Source organism: Erinaceus europaeus, chromosome 5 (assembly GCF_950295315.1).
Source record: "Erinaceus europaeus chromosome 5, mEriEur2.1, whole genome shotgun sequence".
NCBI lineage: Eukaryota > Metazoa > Chordata > Mammalia > Eulipotyphla > Erinaceidae > Erinaceus > Erinaceus europaeus.
Genome location: NC_080166.1, coordinates 9,162,341 through 9,183,299, shown reverse-complemented (window position 1 = coordinate 9,183,299; position 20,959 = coordinate 9,162,341). Strand labels below are relative to the sequence as shown.

The 20,959-nt window shown below is 38.4% G+C and overlaps 1 protein-coding gene across 6 annotated transcripts in view; it reads left to right on the top strand.

Moving 5' to 3' along the window:
- The window catches only part of ARL15 (ADP ribosylation factor like GTPase 15), a 486,820-nt gene that overhangs the window by 234,321 nt on the left and 231,540 nt on the right, over nucleotides 1-20,959 (top strand). For all 6 annotated transcript variants that reach the window (XM_060191032.1, XM_007518899.3, XM_060191031.1 and 3 more), the window contains one exon: nucleotides 13,909-14,117. In XM_060191032.1, coding sequence (XP_060047015.1) covers nucleotides 13,909-14,117 — 209 coding nt within the window. The remainder of the gene's footprint in view (nucleotides 1-13,908; nucleotides 14,118-20,959) is intronic.

Genomic DNA, 20,959 nt, shown 5'->3' with positions numbered 1-20,959 from the left:
GGGCAGTAAATTTATATGATTGATGATTAACTATCAGGGATAAGGGATAAGAGGTTAAGAATGACTCTTAAGGTTAGATTGGGTGACTGCCAGTCCACAGTCAGGGAAAGGAATGCATGGCGAGAATAAGTTCATCTGAGGGCAAGTTAAATTCAAAGTACCTAGGAGGGAATATATAACAGAATGCAACTCCAAAAACTCATTTACTGAGTATCTATAATTGTGGATGATATATATATATATATATATATATATATATATATATATATATATATGAATATACAGTCTCTGTGTGTCTATGTCTTTATGGAATTATAAAATGTAGATTATCTTCTTATTGCCTTGTACATCTGCTTATATATTGTTTGTAAGAATGTATACCTTTAAAGTGACTTTTGAACTAAGACTGTGAGCGTAGGTGTGTACAGGTGCCTGTATTTATTGGGTGAATTGTCTGACTTTTTAGTGCTTCTTTAAAAAAAATTTTATTGGTGATGTAATATTGATGTACAGAATTATAAAATAACAGGCGTATAATTCCACACCTTTCCCACCACCAGAGTTTGGTGCCCTCCATGGAAACTGCAGTAGTTCTTCCAAGATCACATATATGGGTTGACTATCCTATCTTGTTTTTAATTTAAGTATTTTATTTATTTATTAATGAGAAAGGTAGGAGGAGAGAGAGAGAGAACCAGATATCACTCTGGTACAGGTACTGCTGGAGATTGAGCTCAGAGCCTTATGCTTGAGAGTCCAATGCTTTATCCACTGCACCACCTCCCAGACTTCTGATTATTATTTCTATAACTATCAGTCTATATTTATATATATTTGCTCCCCGCCCCCCCCCCTGCGCTTCTTTTTTCTGTGTGGTCCTGCTTCTGCTTCCTCCTTTGCTGAGTCACAACTACTACTTTTGAGTGTCCTTCCTTTTTTTTTTTTTTTTCCTCCTCTTTTCGAGTATTGATGGAGTTGGAGTTCAGAGCCCTCTGGTCATTTTCCCCTAACCTTTCTCCCCCCTTTGGGATTATGGGCCAGAATTTCTTAATGGGTGCAGAGGGTGGAAGTTCTGTCTTCTGAATTGCTTCTCCGCTGGACATGGGTGTTGACAGGTCGATCCACACCAGTTGTCGTCGGCTTCTTGAGGTCTTGAGGTTCATAGTGAGGCCATCACATTTCTGATTCCTGAAGAGCGAAATCATGAAGTCTTCAAAACAAAGATTTGGAATGAAATGGATAGTGTAGTTTTCCTTCTCCCAATTTTTAATAAATTTTTGTTTGTTTATTTACTTATTTATTTAGGATAGAGACAGAGGTAAATTGAGAGGGAAGGGCAAGATGGAGAGAAACCTGCAGCACTGTTTCACTATTCATGACGCTTCCCCTGCACTTCATAAGTGGGGGTTGGGGCCTTTCCCCCAGGTCCTTGTGCGTTGTAACGTGGTCTCTACCCAGCACCATGCCTCCTAATTTTTTTTTTATGAAGTTAAACCTCTTGTATCAAAACAAACAATTTAAAATCACTAACAAGTGGATGGTAAATGTACTGAAAATAAAAATTTTAGGACACTGGGCTTATATCAGATTGGCACGCTTTTTTATATGTTTGCCCTATAACTTTTCACTTATGGAGACTAAGAAGGGCATGGAGGCAGTAGCATGTCCTCATTAAACAACTATGAAAGTTCTAACCTAATAAGAGATCGTTAAGAAAATTCAGTGTTGTGGAACTCTACCGGATACTGATAAAGCTTTTCTTCTCATGTAATGTGTTCTCGGCCCTTAGGCAAATATATTCTCTAGCTATCTCAATCTAAATAAAATTTAGACAGTAGGTTAGCATCTTTTCAATTTCATTGTCTCCCTCTTTTGAGTATGCTCTTCATGGGAAAGTGTGTTTGGAAGTGAAGTGTTTGACCTCAGGCAGTGTTTCAAATTCATTTGTCTTTTCTTGGGTGAGTGTGTGAGTTCCTAATCTTTTTATGCTGTGACACTCTGTCTTATGAAGCCCTGTGTTCCCAAGTGCTTGGATGACACATACACACTTATGTTTGAAACTTAATTAAAATTAATTTCATTTTGAGAGCTCCACTTGCCTCTTGAGATAATTGGAGATATCGCATAGCATCAAAGACAGAAGGTTGGCAATTACTGATTTAGTGAGTTAGTTGCATGTGAAGAAATCTGTTTAATGGCATATGTGATGTAGTAGGCTAATCTTGTTTTAATACATAGTAATTGTGTAAAAAAGGAAGTCTGATTACCCTGAGATACCACTTTAATGATTCATTCATCTTGCTTTGGTTCTAGAAACGTTTCATTTAGAATTATTGAAGTGGAGTGATCATACCACAGGCATTCCCTTTATAATGGCAGTTTTGAGGCACAATTTTTACATCACAGAAAAGACAAAAAAGGACTTCCCTGATTTAGAAAGAAGCTCCGTAAGTAGAAGAGAGTTTCAGACAAGAATTAAGACAAGAAGGGAGTATATGAGGGAGGGTATTTTAGATTCTGTAGAAATGTGAGACTGCTTAATACTCAAATCCATAAGCAAATAATTCACATATTCACTCTTTCCCTGAGTTGCTAATAACCTAACAAATGCTGAATGTGGGCTCTGCGTCTGTCTTCATAGCAACGTGGAGACATGGGTGATCCTGCTAAACAAGTAAGAACTTGGGGTGGGGGTGGGGTGCCATTTAACAAGGTTAATAGAGCTGTGGAGATAGTTAGTACCTAGTAAAAGTGGAGTTTTTACACAAGGGCTGCAAAAGGGCGATGAGAAAATTCATCGTGAGTAGTTAATTGCAATAATTCCGAAGAGGGAGGGACTTTGTTTGCCTTTGTTCTATTCATAATCCACCTTCATTTTGTTTCAAAGTAGTCCTTGGCAGGAGAAAGAGGGGAGGGAAATGGAAGGGGGGAGAAGGGAGGGGAGGTGAACTCAACTTTAGCCTGTACTTCTTTTATTTTTAATTTTTTTATTAGTGATTTAATAATGATAGACAGGATGGTGGTACAATTCCATACAGTTTCCACCAGCAGAGTTCCACATCCCATCCCCTCCATTGGAGGTTTCCCTGTTCTTTATCCCTCTGGGAATATGGACCAAAGATCTTTATGGGAAGCAGAAGGTGGGAGGTCTGGCTTCTATAATTGCTTCTCTGCTGGACATGGACATTGACAGGTCAATCCATATCCCAACCCCCCTCCCCAGCCTGTTTTTATTTTTCTTTAGTGGGGTAAGGCTCTGGGGAGGTGGGGTTCCAGGAAACATTGGTGGGTTTGTCTGCCCAGGAAAGTCAGGTTAGCATCTTGGTAGCATCTGCAACTTGGTGGCAGGCAGAGTATTGGAGCTTGAGGATTGACATCCCAGTCCTGCCATTTCTGGACACAGTCTGAAGTGAAACATGTCGAGGTGGCCTTCACTGCATTGATTTGGTTGAGATCAGCAGATGCAGTATCACATGGTATGGATCAAGGGAAGCATGCAGGAAAACACGCAAAGCCCCAGAGGTTCCAGGACTGAGAGAAATACGGGCTTATAGAGAATGAAGCAGGTTCCTTGCTGTTTTAGAGTTTAAGAAGGCAATAAATAATTATGATTATAACCAAGTTATTTAGAAACTTCATTTACTTTGAAAATCTCATGGTTAGGATTACTGTACTATAGAAGACAGTACCATGATTTTTTATGCTATTTACAAATAACTATATCTTATATACTAAGACTATATCTTATATAATAAGACCAGTTACTTCTGGTCTAAGATTATAGGTGATTTAATATTTCAAAAAATTATTATTAGAAATGAATTAGCAATTCAAGCCCAATGTTAAAAGTCAGTCAACTAGTTTACTCATCTGAAACCTTAAGTACTTAGATTAAAAAAACTGGTCTGTGCATTAAAAAGCTTGAGACATTCAATCTATTTTTTCCCCTCTCATATTGATTAAATAGTGATTTATATTGGGAGTCAGCGGCAGTGCAGCAGGTTAAGGGCACATGATGCAAAGCACAAGGATTGAGCCCCCAGCTCCCCACCTGCAGGGGAGTCACTTCACAGGGGGTGAAGCAGGTCTGCAGGTGTCTCTCTTTTTCTCCCTGTCTGCCTTCCCCTCTTCTCTCCATTTCTCTCTATCCTATCTAACAACAATGGCATCATCAACAATAATAATAACTACAACAACAAGGTCAACAGAAAGGGAAAATAAATATTAAAAAATTAAATAAATAAAAAATAAAAAATAGTGATTTATAAGACTGTAAGTTAATGAGAGTATATATTAACACCATTACTGCCACCAAAGATCTGTGTCCCTACCCTCACCCCCACTACAGTGGAGCTGAAAATCTACCCTCCTCCCACCCCACCCCCAGAGTTTTTTACTTTGATGCAATACTACAATCTCAAACTCTGCTTTCTGTTTCCCTTTCTGTTCTGCTTTCTCAACTTCTGTTTATGAGTGAGATCATGCCATACTCATGTCTTTCTGGCTAATCTCACTTAACACAATTCCTACACGCTTCATCCAAGATGGGTTGAAAAAGGTGGGTTCATTATTCTTAATAGCTGAGTAGTGTTCCATTGTGAAAAAAAAAAAAATATATATATATATATATATATGTCACAACTTTCTCAGCCACTCATCTGTTGTTGGACACCTGAGTTGTTTTCAGGTTTTGGCTATTATGAATTGTGCTACTTTGAACATAGGTGTACACATATCTTTTTGGATGAATGTGTTTGACTCCTTGGGCTATATCCCTAAAAGAGGAATTATTGGGTCATAAGGAAGGTCAATTTCTAGCCCTGTAAAGGTTCTCCAGAGTGCTCTCCACAGGGGTTGGAGCAATTTACATTCCCACCAGCAGTGCAGGAAGGTTCCTTTGTCCCTACAACCTCTCCAGCATTTGTTGTTGTTGTCATTGTTTCTGATGTGTGACATTCTAACAGGGTTAAGGTGGTATGTCATTATTGTCTTATTTGCATTTCTCTGACAATCAGTGACATGGAGCAATTTTTCGTATCTGTTGGCCTTTTGTATCTTTTCTGCAGTGAATATTCTTTCCCCACTTTTGAATTGGGTCATTTGCATTTTGTTGCTAATTTTGATGAGCCCTATATATTTTGGTTATTAGCCTCTTGTCTGATGGATGTATGGCATGTAAATATCTTCTCTCATTCTGTGAGCAGTCTCTTTGGGAAAACCTATACTTTTCAACTATCACTACTAAAACCAAGTGAGTCAAGTTAAAAAAATTATTGACCATTTACACATTTTTTTAATTATCTTTATTTATCTGTTAGCTAGAGACAACCAGAAATTGAGAGGGAAGGGGGGGAGAGAGAGAGAGGGAAAGAGAAAAAGAGACACCTGCAGCACTCCTTCACCACTCATAAAGCTTTCCTCCTACAGGTGGGGACCGGGGATTCAAACCTGGGTCCTTGCACATTGTAACATCTGTGCTCAACCATGTGCGCCACCACCCAGCCCCTGACCACTCATGCCATTTGTAACAACTATTATATGAGACTGTCACCTAAATTTTAGGTTGCTTCATCATACTTTCTTTTTAAATCTAACGGGTGGCATCCAAACTGAAACAAAAACAAAAACAAAAATCAACCAAAAACATGAATTTCCATTTGAAGGGTAAACCCCACTTTTTGGAGGAGAGGGCATGTTGGAGAGAAAAATCTGTCTGAATAGCAATGGTAAGAAGAACTTGGGGAATATATATTAATAGAGTCGTAGGAGATAGATGATAAGAGAAGAAAGATTCACCCCAAATAAAAACGTGGCTAGTTTTTATAGCATTGGCTGTAGTAGAAATTGTAGAGGATCTTAGGCTTTTTCTCAGCTGTTTTCAGCATCTGGTAGGTGTACTGTCACTTCCAGCAAAACAGCTGGGTCCTAGAACTGATGTGTATTTTATATACTGCTGCTTTATTGAACTTATTAGTTATTTCCAGTAATTTTTTGGTGGAGTCTTTGGGTTCTATAGGTATACATTAGCAAATAGTGATGGTTTGATTTGTCCCGTTGCATACCTTTATATACCTTTGATCTCTTTACCTCTCTCTTTTAATTTGAGGGGATTCGTGGTTTGCAGTATATACAGATGTTGGTACATGAGTAAAATTTCTGTTTTCTGTAAAACACTCTTACCCTTAGCCTAGATCTTCTTTTACCAGCATGCCCCAGAACCTAAAAGCCTACCCCATCCTCACACACCCCAGAGTTCTTTACTTTGGTGCAATGCACCAAGCCGAGTCCAAGTTCTACTTTGTGTTTCCCTTCTGTTCTTATTTCTCAACTTCTGTCTGTAACTGAGATCATCCCATATTCATCCTTCTCTTTCTGGCTTATCTCGCTTAACATGATTCCTTTAATGTTCATCATAGTCCATAATTTAAGTGAGACTTAGTACAATGGAGTTTCTAGTTCTTAGTGCAGTGTTTGTGATGAAACTTGGTGACACTGGGATTGAACCTTATCATTTTCCTTAACAAAGTAAGTTAACAAATAGAGGGGAGATATTTTTACTGTAGAATTCTTTCACATTATATTATATCTACTTAATTATCTCCTTGAACACCCCTGAGCATGCCAAGCATTCTCATCAAAACAACACTCAACTCTTCTTACTGGTAGTGCCAGACAGAGATCCTAATGAATTCTTGATTTTTGTTGATTCTCACCCACAATGCTTCTTTTCTGTAACATGTTGTATGACAAATACCAAGGAATTATTCTTTTTTTTTTTATTTAAGAAAGGATTAATGAACAAAACCATAGGGTAGGAGGGGTACAACTCCACACAATTCCCACCACCCAATCTCCATATCCCACCCCCTCCCCTGATAGCTTTCCCATTCTCTATCCCTCTGGGAACATGGACCCAGAGTCACTGTGGGTTGTAGAAGGTGGAAGGTCTGGCTTCTGTCATTGCTTCCCTGCTGAACATGGACGTTGACTGGTCGGTCCATACTCCCAGTCTGCCTCTCTCTTTCCCTAGTAGGGTGGGTCTCTGGGGAAGCAGAGCTCCAGGACACATTGGTGAGGTCTTCAATCCAGGGAAGCCTGGCCGGCATCCTGATGACATCTGGAACCTGGTGACTGAAAAGAGAGTTAACATACAAAGCCAAACAAATTGTTGAGCAATCATGGACCCAAAGCTTGGAATAGTGGAGAGGAAGTGTTAGGGGGGTACTCACTGCAAACTCTAGTGTACTTCTGCTTTCAGGTATATATTTTGCAGTAGTTTATGGATATGTGTGAACATATGATCTCCCTCACAGAAACTGGTGTATATCTAGGTTTTGGGACTTTGTTAGAAAGTGAACCACCTGAGATGGAATTAGAGTATACTATGAAAGGAAAGGTCTCACCCAAGTAATGAAGCTGAAGGGTTGTCATTCCACACGTGAAGTCTCTGGACACAGTCTGAAGTGAAGCATGTTGAGGTGGCAATCGTTGCATTGATTAGGTTGTGATCAGCAGAATTATTCTTAAGCAGCAACTCAACTGATTCCATATATATATGGAAATTATATATATATATATGAAATTATATATATACAATATATATATATATTTTGATGTTTATTTATTTTTCCCCTTTTTTGCCCTTGTTGTTTTATTGTTGTTGTTATTGATGTCGTTGTTGGATAGGACAGAGAGAAATGGAGAGAGGAGGGGAAGAGAGAGATGGGGAGAGAAAGATAGACACCTGCAGACCTGCTTCACGGCAGGCGATCCCTCTGCAGGTGGGGAGCCTGGGGCTCCAATCAGGATCCTTGCGCCAGTTTTTGAGCTTGCTTTGTGCCACCTGCGCTTATTCCGCTGCGCTACTGCCCCGACTCCCACTCAACCGATTTCTTAACTGTTCTTGTCTATCTCATTAACAGACATCTCACAAATGTCAGTCATATGGTATTTCTCCTTAGGTTTGTTACATCTCAACAGTGTAGTCATTGGACTTATCACACACACACACACACACACACACACACACACACACACACACACACTTTTCAGGTGCCTTGTGTGTTTCTAAATGTGGCAGTTGAAAATAGACTTCCTTTCTATCTTTTTGTTGTTGTTGTGTTGGGAGTCTGCTGTGTTTCACAGTTGCAAGATTCCACCACTCCCAGTGGACATGCTTTATATTTAAAACAATTTCTTTTCCCATGTAAAGAGTGACAGAGGTAGATAAGGAGAGAGATAGATACCACAGATTGCTCTACTGCTTGGGACGCTTCTCCTTCGCATGGTGTGCCTATGGAGTAGTGACAGGGGCTTCAAACCCTGGTCTTCTTGCATGAGAAGCTCTGTACTCTACTAGGGGAAGCTATATCTTGGATTGAAAGTAAAGTTTCTTGTTGAAGGAGATGACCTCATGAGTTGAATTTCCAGTATATTCCAAGTATTTCTAACCACAAGTTCTATTAAGGTATGTAACTGGGGGGGTCGGGTGGTAGTGCAGCGGGTTAAGCGCACGTGGTGCAAAGCACAAGGACTGGCATAAGGATTATGACATTCAAGCCCCCTGCACAGGCAGTGAAGCAGGTCTTCAGGTGTCTGTCTTTCTCTCCTCCTGTCTCCTCCTCCTCTCTCCATTTCTCTCTGTCCTATCCAGCATCAATGACATCAGTAACAACGATAATAACCACAACAACGATAAAACAACCAGGACAACAAAAGGGAAAAAAATGGCCTCTAGGAGTAGTGGATTTGTGGTACAGGTGCAGAGCCCCAGCAATAACCTCGGAGGCAAAAAAAAAAAAAAAAAAGATATGTAACAAGGGAACTGGGTGGTGGTGCACTGGATAGAAAGCACATGTCACAGCACTCAAGGACCTGGTTCAAGCCCTCCATACCCCAACTCCAGGATGGGAGGCTTCACAAACAGTGATGCAATGTTGCAGATGTCTCTCTTTCTCCTCCTCTCCCCCAATTTCTCTCTGTCCTGCTAAATATTAAAAGGAAAAATGAAAAAAACAAGTAGCCCCTCCTCCAAGGTAAAACAAACAAACAAACAAAAAAAACAACAAAAAAAAACCCAGCCACTGGGAACAGAGGAGACAGTGAGCAGATATTGAGCCCAGTGATAAGCCTGGTGCCAATTTAAACAATGAAAGATACATTACCAATGATTTGTTTATACTTGGCTCCCAGTACATTCTCTAATGCTGTGGCCATTTTTTCAGTCTTCGTTGTAATTACTTTCATTTTATACGATTTGAGGGTTTAAACTAAGAAGAATGATGCTTTGTAACATTTTTAAAGCTTTATTGTTATGAGAGAGTATGAGTGAGTGAGTGAGTGAGTGAGTGAGTGGAGCACTCATAGATTCTGGCATATGCTATACCTGGGATCAAACCTGGGACCTCATGCGTGCAGGTCCTGTAGTCTACCACTAGGATAGAGATACCCTGGCTTCTAAAGATTTCTTATAGGTTTAAATTTACTAGCATGTAGAATAGACCTCAATAATAGTTATCATCGAATAACATGATACCAATCATTGAATTAATTGAAAAATTCTCTAGGCATATTCCTACTCTGAATGAAGACACAAAGAGATAGAGATATAGTGGGGGATATATCTATGCAAAGGTATTCTCATGCCTGAGTCTCTAAAGTCCCAGGTTCAACCACCCCCCTCCCACCACACACACACACACACACACACACACACACACACACACACACCCCACCACCACCACCACCACCACCACCACCACCACCACCACCACCACCACCACCACCACCACCACCACCACCACCACCACCACCATAAGCCAAAGCTATGTTCTGGTAAGAAAGAAATGGGGGGAGGGCGGGAGAAAGAAGGTAAAAAGGAAGGAAGAAAGAAAGGTGTGCTAACACCTTTAATAGAGAAATATAAAAAAAAAACAGTACACATATAACAAGTCTTCTCAATCAACATTAACCCAATGTATACATATGAACTTAGACAACTTTTACTTTAGAAGGCTTCCTCTCTTTCCCTCTTGACTTCTATATTTAAGTTCATCACCTTTCCACTAAGTGAACTTTTCTTATCATCCTGGGCCTGAATATATAGTGTGTGTATGTATGTATGTATGCATGCATGCATGCATGTATGTATGTATGTATGTATGTAATGTTGGGTAGATTCTGTAATTGATTTGCACCTTGATTTCCTCTTTGATAAAACCACAGTGATAACAGTATCATCCTCTAGACATGTAGAAAAAATATTTAGCACAATTATGCATTAATTTCAGAGGTACTTTTGGTCAACTGTAAGTTTTGGTTGGCTATGGATGTAAAAGTTCCGCAAAGTTATTCATGTAAAAGTTCCGCAAAGTTATTCGACGCGCCTACAAGCGCTAAGAAATTCTATAGTATTTCTGGTTAGGCATGTTATATATACATATGTACATTCGTATATAAAAACTGTGTGCTGCCCATTCGTTATGTTGACAAAAACCTTGAGTAAACTCAAGTACAGATATGTGTGCAATTATTATTTTTGACGTCTGGGCCATTTACTGCCAGGTAGCACTGCCCACCCTTCTCCTCCTCAAGCTTGTGCATCATTCTCTAGCATACGGATGATGGGGCTGTGGCAGCTGCCATTGGGATTCCCCCCAGATCTCTTTTACTGGGCCAGTGCATCCATCTCCCAGCTGCTGTGGGTATTGGCTGCCGGTGACTCACACCTGTACCCTTCTCTGGAGGCCTGCCCTTGGCTGACAGCAGTGGCCTCACCCAAACATGTTTGGGAGATTATGAGATCACACCATAACCCCCTCCTGTTCCTCAGTCTTATAGCCAGTGACTATATACACATGGAATATCCCAGCCCCCTTGCTTTTGAACTAGACAACTTCTGTGGTTCAAACCATACTCCAGCTACTCAGAGGATCAAGCTGAGGCTAGATATCTGAAACCACATTTTTGCCTAGTTCTTTCCCCCATTGTAGGTGGCTTCTTTCACTCCTGGTTTCTTCTCACAGCTATAATCATTAGGAGTATAAAAAGGACCATTGCAGGTTCTATGTCTAGGGACCCTGGCTTAACGTGTCGCTTCTCCTAGTTTTGTTTGTTTGTTTGTTTTCCGTTGCTTCACATTCACCTCTGCAATAAGTCCCCTATATTAAATAATTTCTAGCCTCAAATTCCCTTGTATTTGTATGTTTAAGGTTAGTGAACATCAGATAGCCTTGATTTTTCTCGGTCCCTGTTTTTTATTTATTTTTCCTTTTTAATTTTTTAAAAAATATTTATTTATTACTTTTTGTTGCCCGTGTTGTTTTATTGTTGTAGTTATTATTGTTGTTGATGTCATTGTTGGATAGGACAGAGAGAAATGGAGAGAAGAGGGGGGAGAGAAAGATAGACACCTGCAGACGCTTCACTGCTTGTGAAGCGACTCCCTTGCAGGTGGGGAGCCGGGGCTCAAACTGAGATCCTTACGCTGATCCTTACGCTTTGTGCCATGTGCATTTAACCCGCTACACTACCGCCCAACTTCCCTGTTTATTTTTTCTAAGTAGATTACCCCAGATTTTAGAATCTGCAAAGTAGCTCCGAAACCCAAGTTAATTCTATCTCTCTGTTCTCAAAATAATATGATTTATGCTTTTTAAAAGCAGCGCTGTGCCTGGAGTGCTGGAGGCTTGTTAGTTATTGATTTTACCCTTAGAGGGACTTGCCCACTTTGGGTGAGATGCCTCTGCGAACAAGAGTCCCAGAGCTTTTGCTCTTAAAGTATCTAATGTTCTTAGAGCAGCCTCCTGCCACAGTGCTTCTGTTGCACTGACGGGTGTTCTTCAGAAATCTTCATCTTGCTCTTTGTTTCCCCTTCTGTTTCTCCCAGAAAAAATATGAGCTTCAGTGGGTAAATGGGTTCTCTTGGGTGGAAAAGATCTGATATAAAGCTTTTGCTAAAGTGTTTTTATTGATACCTGTATTAACTCACTTACCCATGAAATCCTTGAGATAGGTAGTTAGTTACCACTGTGCTTTATCAAAAAAGGAAACCAATTTACATGTCAAAGAGAAAATACTCTTCCCTTGCCCAATTTCAAGGCACCAGTATGTTCTTACAGAACACAAGCTGGGTGAATTTGCATAACCATCACGCTATCTCCCCTCCTGCCCTCTGAGCTGAGAAGAGATGGACAGAACTCATTCTTGCCAATTAGTACACTGTTGCCGACTCCAGTCCTTACTCTTTCTTCATAGAAAGAGTATAAGCTTTATATAAGCGGCACTTAGTGTAGTATATCCAACATAGGAGCTAAACAGTCAAGGTATACTTTATATAAGCTTTATATAAGCGGCACTTAGTGTAGTATATCCAACATAGGAGCTAAACAGTCAAGGTATACTATAAACGGGCTAAGATGTGATTGTAAATACTAATGTGATGAAATACATAACCTAATTATTGTTATAGAATCCCCCCGAGCCACCCAGTGCACACACATATTGCCCACGCTATTCACAAATAAAGGAACCAGTCATCGTGATGTAGTGGGAAAGCTATTTCATAATTCAGATGAAGATCTCAATTTTGCAGTGTACTGGGCATATAAGTGACCTAAGCTAGGTGGAAGAGAGAAAAGTAGTCACTTCACTTCTCTATCCTCAGTCTCCTCAGAGGGTTGGATTCATCAGTCTCTGAATTTCCTTATATTGGACTGTCAGAAACGTCATGACACACTTTCTATGTTTTTGTAATGACACTTTCTGTGTTTTTGTATGCAAAAAGGCATCATGACGTTTCTGACAGCCCAATAGTTTCAAAATGCATAAAGGCCAATTTTGTTCAATATCCATCTTCCTTCATTTTCTTCATCCTTGTATTGAACTTTGAGTTATTAAGTTGTGCTAGATTGTAGAAATAAAAAGTGGAATAAGACTGACTGCCTTAATGATCTTGTCCCATCATATTGAGGCCTCATTGTCAAATAGGTTTATGCTAGTATATCCAAGACCAATATTTCAGTTCCTCAGACACTGTAGCACTCTGACAGGTAAACATACTGTGTTAATAGTTTTAATTTGATAGGTGGAATAAATAAGACTGCCCACACTAGAAAACTGTTCTTTTTGGCCAACTGTTCAGTGAGTAGAACTCTGGAATCGTATGCCTTTTCTCTGAGTTTGATACCTAGCACCACATATATCAGAGTGGTCTCTCTCTCTCTCTCTCTCTCTCTCTCTCTCTAAAATAAATAGATATTCAAAATTTGCCACCAGGGCCAAGCAGTGGTGCACATGATTAAGAGCACACACTACAGTGTGCACGGACCCGAGTTCAAGCTTCTGGCCCCCACCTGCAGGGGAAAAGCTTTATGAGTGGTGAAGCAGTGCTGCAGGTGTCTCTCTGGTCCTTCCCCTCTCTATGTCTCCTTCCCCTCTCAGTTTCTCTCTGTCTCTATCCAATAATAAATACAAATCAAAAAAGAGAAAATCCTAAAAAAAATTGCCACCAAGATAATATCAGTATATTGGAAAGAAACCTCAGTCAGCCATGAGACTATGCAATTTTTTGTGTTCAATCAAGTTTTATTGACAGAGACCATAGTTTATCTAATGCTATTATGGAAAATCTGAAAACATTCTTTTGAGTTGAAATCTAAAAAAAAACTATCCTAGTTCTTTCTCACGTATTTGGATACTAAAGGCATGAAGAATGACTCTGAAACTTTTGTGCTCTCCAAGACCACATCCTTCCCAGTAGAGCCTAATGACTTCTTTGTTCTCATCAACCGTGATCTCTGCACTTAATTTTTAAAAGCTGCACTGGTTCCCTATAGAAATTGCTGTTGGGAACATTTTTCAGTTGATGAAAGCTGTCTTTAAAAGGAGAATTTGTTTTGGTCTTGACAGGGGCTGACAATATCCGGAAATACTGGAGTCGTTACTATCAAGGATCTCAAGGGGTAATTTTTGTATTAGACAGTGCCTCTTCAGAAGATGACTTAGAAACTTCTAGAAATGAACTACACTCAGCTCTTCAGCACCCACAGTTATGCACTTTACCCTTTTTAATATTGGCCAATCATCAAGATAAGCCAGCCGCTCGATCAGTACAAGAGGTATGTCGTCTTAACGTGATAACTTTTTGTTTAATCCTGCCTGTTTCTCTTTTGCTGCCACGTTAGAATTTTTGAAAATGCCTACAATTAGCAATATGCAGTGTAGGCTATTTCTCAACATGAAACTTTGGTTTTCTTAGAAAGTGGGAAACCTGCATCAGTCCAATAAAGATTATATTTACATACCTATCCCTACTTAGAAGATACAGATTTTTTTTAATTGCTTAGCAAAGGTAAAGGACTTATCTGAAGATTTTCTGCCATCTACTGTCTAATGCTATAGGCCTGATAATTTAACTTTTATTTTACCCTAATTAATTCTTCCTTTGTCCAGTTTCTCAAAGAATGAAAACTTGCCAGGTGCTTTTCCATACAACACTTGTTATCAGATGCCATGTATTTTTGTCCCTCAGAATGCTCACTGGTGACTAAAACCAGTATGTTTTATTCTGTAATCCGTCGGGCTGAAAACTGATGTCTTCTCTTTTAAATGGGATGCCAATAGCTACATCTTAATATAGACCAATCTCTCTACTGTTTACATTTAATTTCATTTCCTAGCATGTATCACTCTTATAAAAGCCTGAAATTACGTCTTGCAAATGTTTGGCTCGGTGGAGCTACTTACTCCTGCCACTAATTTTTTAAAAATATTTATTTATTTTCCCTTTTGTTGCCCTTGTTTTATTGTTGTTGTAGTTATTATTGTTGTTATTGATGCCGTTGTTTTTGGGTAGGACAGAGAGAAATGGAGAGAGGAGGGGAAGACAGAGATGGGGAAAGAAAGATAAGACACCTGCAGACCTGCTTCACCACCTGTGAAGCGACTCCCCTGCAGGTGGGGAGCTGGGGACTCGAACCGGGAACCTTATGCCGGTCCTTGCACTTTGCACCATGTGAGCTTAACCCACTGCGCTACCACCGGACTCCCTCCTGCCACTAATTGAATAAGATATGTAAATAGTTTAAAAAAAAAAACAACCTCTTTGTGACTTTTAACCCACATAAAGTGAAAGATTCTTTTCAGGCATGTCTCTCCTCTTCCTTAAAAAAAAAAACGATGGTTTTCCTTGAAGGGTATCAGAATAGGATTAGTAGGAGTTCTGCTGCCCTTTAGCTTGAAATATGAAAGAAGCCAAAGACATGGCATGTTCCAGCTCTAGAGCTCCCGCACACTTAGTGTGGGACTTGTGGGCAATTAGCTTTGTATCTGTGTCCGACTTTGCACCTGTAAAAGAGGAACGCAACTGTTTGTTTTTTTTTTTCCCTCCTCCAGGGTTATTGCTGGGCTTGGTGCCTGCACCATGAATCCACCGCTCCTGGAGGCCATTTCCCCCCCCCCTTTTGTTGCCCTTGTTGTAGCTTCGTTGTGGTTATTATTATTGCCCTTGTTGACGCAATTCGTTGTTGGATAGGACAAAGAGAAATGGAGAGAGATGGGGAAGACAGAGAAGGGGAGAGAAAGACACCTGCAGACCTGCTTCACCGCCTGTGAAGCGACTCCCCTGCAGGTGGGGAGCCGGGGGCTCGAACCGGCATTCTTACGCCGGTCCCTGTGCTTTGCGCCACATGCGCTTAACCCACTGCGCCACCGCCCGACCCCCACACAACTGTTTTATATAGGCAAGTAGGGTTCAGTTGGATGATTTGCTTTGAAGTTTCAAGTAGAAGGTAGAGAGACTATATTTAGAGCATTTTCTCTTGACATTTTTGAAAACCAGAAAAGCAAGGAAAGGATTTCTTATTAAGAATAACTTACGTCTTTTAGTTACCTCATCCAACATTTAGGCAGTTAGTAACTTACTCTGTCTTACAATTTGTGAATATCTTATAGGTAATAGTAAATACAATAAAAAATAAAAATACACGAATATTTGCAGAGTCATACATGAGTAAATTTTAAGTGTTTTATGTAAGGTACCTTCCTGACTAGATCTTAAAATGTGGATTTTTTAATTCACCTAATAAAGTTCTAACTTCTCAGCACCAGTGTTTCTGTCTGTAGAACAGGTTTAATAGTATAGAGTGGCTGGTAGCTGAGGGTATCCAGTTAACTTACGATTATAAGAAGCTTTGCTGAAAATGCAGTGTTATTCTGTGAATCATTGTGGGGTCATATATAAATATGGCTTCTTACTGAATACACATAGACAATATGACAGTCTGTACTGTCAACACCGTGTTTAAATCAAATGGAATTGATGTGAGTCAAGTGATTTCATGACTTCACATCATCTTATTTAACTTATGTGCAGTAGCTGAAAAGATCATTTACTCTTAAATTGAAGAAATTGTTCTCCTTAGACATCACAACAATGAAATTAATGATGTTTTTAAAACATAAAATATTAATTCTTGATAGTTCTCCATAGGAATTAGAGACTGCCACGTCAAATAAAGGAAACTTTTAACAATTAATTGCTTCTGAGTATGCCTTGTACGATTTTGGCTGGCTCTGTCTACTCGAAGACCAAATCTCGTTTGATTCATTTTTTTTTTTTTTAGTAAGACAGAGGATGTATGTGTATAGTCACAGAAATAATTTGAAAATTATGCTAGACATGTATGAAGTGACTTTAGAGCTCCTTTTTCTTAATAGAACTTTAAGTGAATTTTCATGCAAAGATTTTCTTGTAGTGGTATTTCCAAATGCCATTTGGAGGATTGCTTTACATAAAGCATAGTTATCCCTGTAGTTATATCTACTGTGCAGCATCGTAATGACTTAAACTTCATTAATAGCATACATGAACAAATCACATTATAGACCTTAACGTTTGTCAAAAATTAGCAAGTGTTCATGCTTACTTTGGATTTGATAGAAAAAGAAAGGGAAGCTTTCTGCTTTTCCCATTGCTTGAAGCACAGTAGTTTCTCAATATAAATGTTAAGATATCTTGTTGGAAATACCACCAGCAAAGTTTTAGGAATTAAATTAATATGCTGTTGATAATAAAAAAATGAGATGATGAAGTGGAAGCATAAAATTATATAGACAATAGCCTTAGAATGGTGGAGAATAGAAATATTCAGAGGTAAACAACAGAAAGTAATTTTATTTTACCTACTATTTGTACTTCATGGAATCGCCAAGTGCTAAGATGATGTTGTTTTATTCTGTAAAATATCTAATGTTTAGGCAAATCTCTCTCTTTTTTTTAAAGATTTATTTATTCACTCATGAGAAATGTTAGGAGAGAGAGAAAGAAGCAGACATTACTCTGGTAGATGTGCTGCTGGGGACTGAACTCAGGACCTCATGCTTGAGAGTCCAATGCTTTATCCACTGCACCACCTCCCGGACCACAAATCTCTCTCTTTTTTTATTTTCACAGTCTAGGAAAATGAAATTCAGTTTACCAAATATTGAATAATTTCTTGATACAGTTAAGAAAAGACAGTGAGTCATAGCCCCCCCCCTTAAAAGTCATTGCATTTTATGCATTGTGTAAAAGTGTCATCATTACTTACCCTGTCACTAGGGTATAACTTTTAGAGTTCATTTGTCACTCAATGAGGACACCAGAATATTACTGACCTTACAACTAAATTATCACTAAGATCCTAACAAAGGATAAAAATCATCATCAAAAAGTCATATGTTTAGTCTACTCCTTGTGCTTGCTGTGAGCATTGCTTTATATAGAGAACTGACTTCAGATAGAAAGACAATAGTTAAAATTGCTTGTAACCCATAAACTCAGGGCAGTCTGCCCAGTTATGTTGTTTCCCTTTAGAATACAAGTGGTGTCTTGTGCATTGCATAGTTTCCCTTTCTGTAATATACCTGGTAATGACCTGTGTTCAGCTTAACAGAATTTCAAGATTTTTTTGTGTCTTGAGAAATAGTTATAGCAATATCTTTAAAAAAAAATTTTCCCCCCTAAATAACAAAACACTGGGAAAAAGAACACCGTTTCCATGCTTTCTGAAAGCTAAACAGTTCTTGTAAACAGATGTTTGTTGTTATATTCACTTCGGGGAAGTGTAATTACCACAGTTTCCTGGGAGTTATTCATACCGTTGTTTTTTGTTTTGCTTTTTTTTTGTATAGAAAACGGAATGTAAAAAAAAAAAAAGACAATAATAATCCATGATTATGTCACATATCCCCCTTGATTCAAATGGGAGATTTTCTGCTCTATTTTAAATGATAGAACTCTAAAACATGACTCTTAAGTATAAATAAATAGGTTGCCTTTTATTTGTATCTAATTATAATTTTATCTCATTTGTTTTCACAACTCCCATAGGTGAACATGCTTCAGGTCTCAAGTTATTTAGTACATTAGTAGGATTTGATGAGAAGTTCAGCCGATAGAGTAGCCAGGAAATGTAATTTCACTTTCCTCTACACAATCATTGATTGTGACTCTTCTGGACTTTTTGAAAAAACTTATTTTATTGGGAAATATTGTGTTTTATAAATGGCATAGTTTGTCCAAATGAAAGAAATCAATTTTCCGTTCAGCAGTTTAATATGACTCTATTTTTGTTGATATCTTTAACCAAAAGTAATTTGCCTTTTTAGAAATACTGTTTCAAAATATTGTGTCAACTATTTGCCAAATATCTTTATGAAGGCAGACATTAAGAAATATGAAAACTTCAAATAAAAAAATTAGGTAGAATTATAAGGTCAAGTGACTGTATTGGTTTGCTTTACCATAGCGCCAGAAAATCTTTCTTGTGAATCATATTGTCAGCACTGAAGAAAATCTCATGATGCAGTATTTCTACAGTTTCATGCAGTTGTAATTCAGTTTGTTATTATGACATGCACACAGTGTACTGCTGTGTGTGAACAGTACAGAATATGAAGTGTATTTGCAAGTATTTCAAACATTTTTTAGGCCACATCTTGTTGTGCTTATAAATATTCATGTTTTAGAAGAAATACTTTCAGTATTTAATGTATCATGAATACTTTATTAAACTATCACATTTATATCTATATACATCTTCTGGTGGAGTGCTATGTGCCTTAACTCTTCCATTTAATTATAGTTCGTACTTACAGATGATTATTCCTTTATTGTGTATATTTTTCCCTTCCTACAAAGTGTAAGGGTTTTAAACAGTCACATCTTTTGGGCATTGTATTGAATAAAACTGATCATTCCTAATTTTTACTTTCGTATTATCTGATAATAGAGAATTTCTTTTTTTGTAGCTCTGTGAAGCAGGTTTTGTGTAAATCTTTTTGTGGAAAATGTGAGGCAGCACTGAAATCATGTAGACTACTTACTGTCTTAATCTAATATTGTTTCCCTATTTATGAAGAAATATCCATGTTTGTAAAATAATTGTATACTGTCATATACTTTAGATTTTAAGAATCTTCCAAGTTTCTTGACCTGCTTCTTGGCAGCATTTTAGAATACTGATTTGATTTCACATAGAGTAGTGTACATACCTATTGTGTAAGCAGTTTGAAAATTCTGTTATGGGACCTATACTTATTCTAAAATGATATGAGATACAAATTATTTCATGTCCAATTCTTACAGATGTACTTCTCACTGCTATAATTGAATCTCAGGGAAAACAACAAGAGGGCTTGGAAGTCTGAATGACTCAGTAATCTCTTGAAAATGTGTACTAATTTACAAGTGGATCCACATTGACATTTGCTTGAATAGTTGCAAAAATGCCGCTGTAACAAATATATTTTAAATAACTCAACTTGTAGCTAAGAATATTAAAGCACTACTAAACCATTCATACAGTTTTTCTTTCTGTATGCATTCCTTGAAAGGATTAATTTGTACACTTGATTTTAAATATAGCCACTTTGATCTCATTATTCATACCTTTCTATATGTGTGTTCTGTATCTTCTCACCTGGCTATGTTATGAGAATGTATCTTTCCCACTCAAAATTAATAAAATTCCCATGGACAACTATGTTAAAAAAGAGAACTTCACTTTGTTATCTCCAAAGTAGGAGAATAAATTTGCTGGAGGGCAGGGAAAATCTGGGTCAATCCTGATTTAACTGAGCCTTCATATCTCCCTTCCTCCCTCCCTCCCTCCTTCCCTCCCTCCCTCCCTCCCTCCCTCCCTCCCTCCCTCCCTTCCTTCCTTCCTTCCTTCCTTCCTTCCTTCCTTCCTTCCTTCCTTCCTTCCTTCCTTCCTTTTCTTTTTTCAGTCGCATATGTATCCTCACTTTATGTAAAGCAAGCAAACTTCAATTATCGCTCCTCTTACCCATTTTGTTTACCTATCCGGGCATTTCAGTGCTCAGTTCACCCACCTCTGTAGTACTTTTCCATTTCATGATAGTTTTTGATCTCTCTCTTATTAATTATCATAGTCCACCAAAAAAACTTCATATCTATTTTTGATACCCATATTAAAAACCCATGCTATCTTCTGAATCTTTCTAGAATCAAATGAAACTCTACAGATCTTCTATGTGCTTGATAACCAAAGTTCCTTTTCTCATTCATACTCTCTTATTACTAAGGAATCCCATTGCTGTAGGAAAAGACGTGGTAAGGTCACGTCAAGTACTGTTTCTGCACATCTATGACTGGCCTTGCTGCTCTCTTTCCGGACGTCACAGGGCATCCTGAGATTAACATGGTCATTATATTAGAATCAATTGTGTTTTCACTCTTCTAACTACTCCCTCAAGATTGTAAGCAACTTGAAAAACACAAATGTGAGGTGTTTTTGTCCCTTGTGTTCAATGCCATGTTTGAATGAGTGACTGTTTCTGAGTCTGCCAATATTTGCCTCTCTGCTGGCATCAACTTTATCTGGACTTCTTTATGATCCTTTTACCCAGTCTGATTCATCTATTTCCATCTTTGGATTTTTTTTTCCTTTTCTTTTCC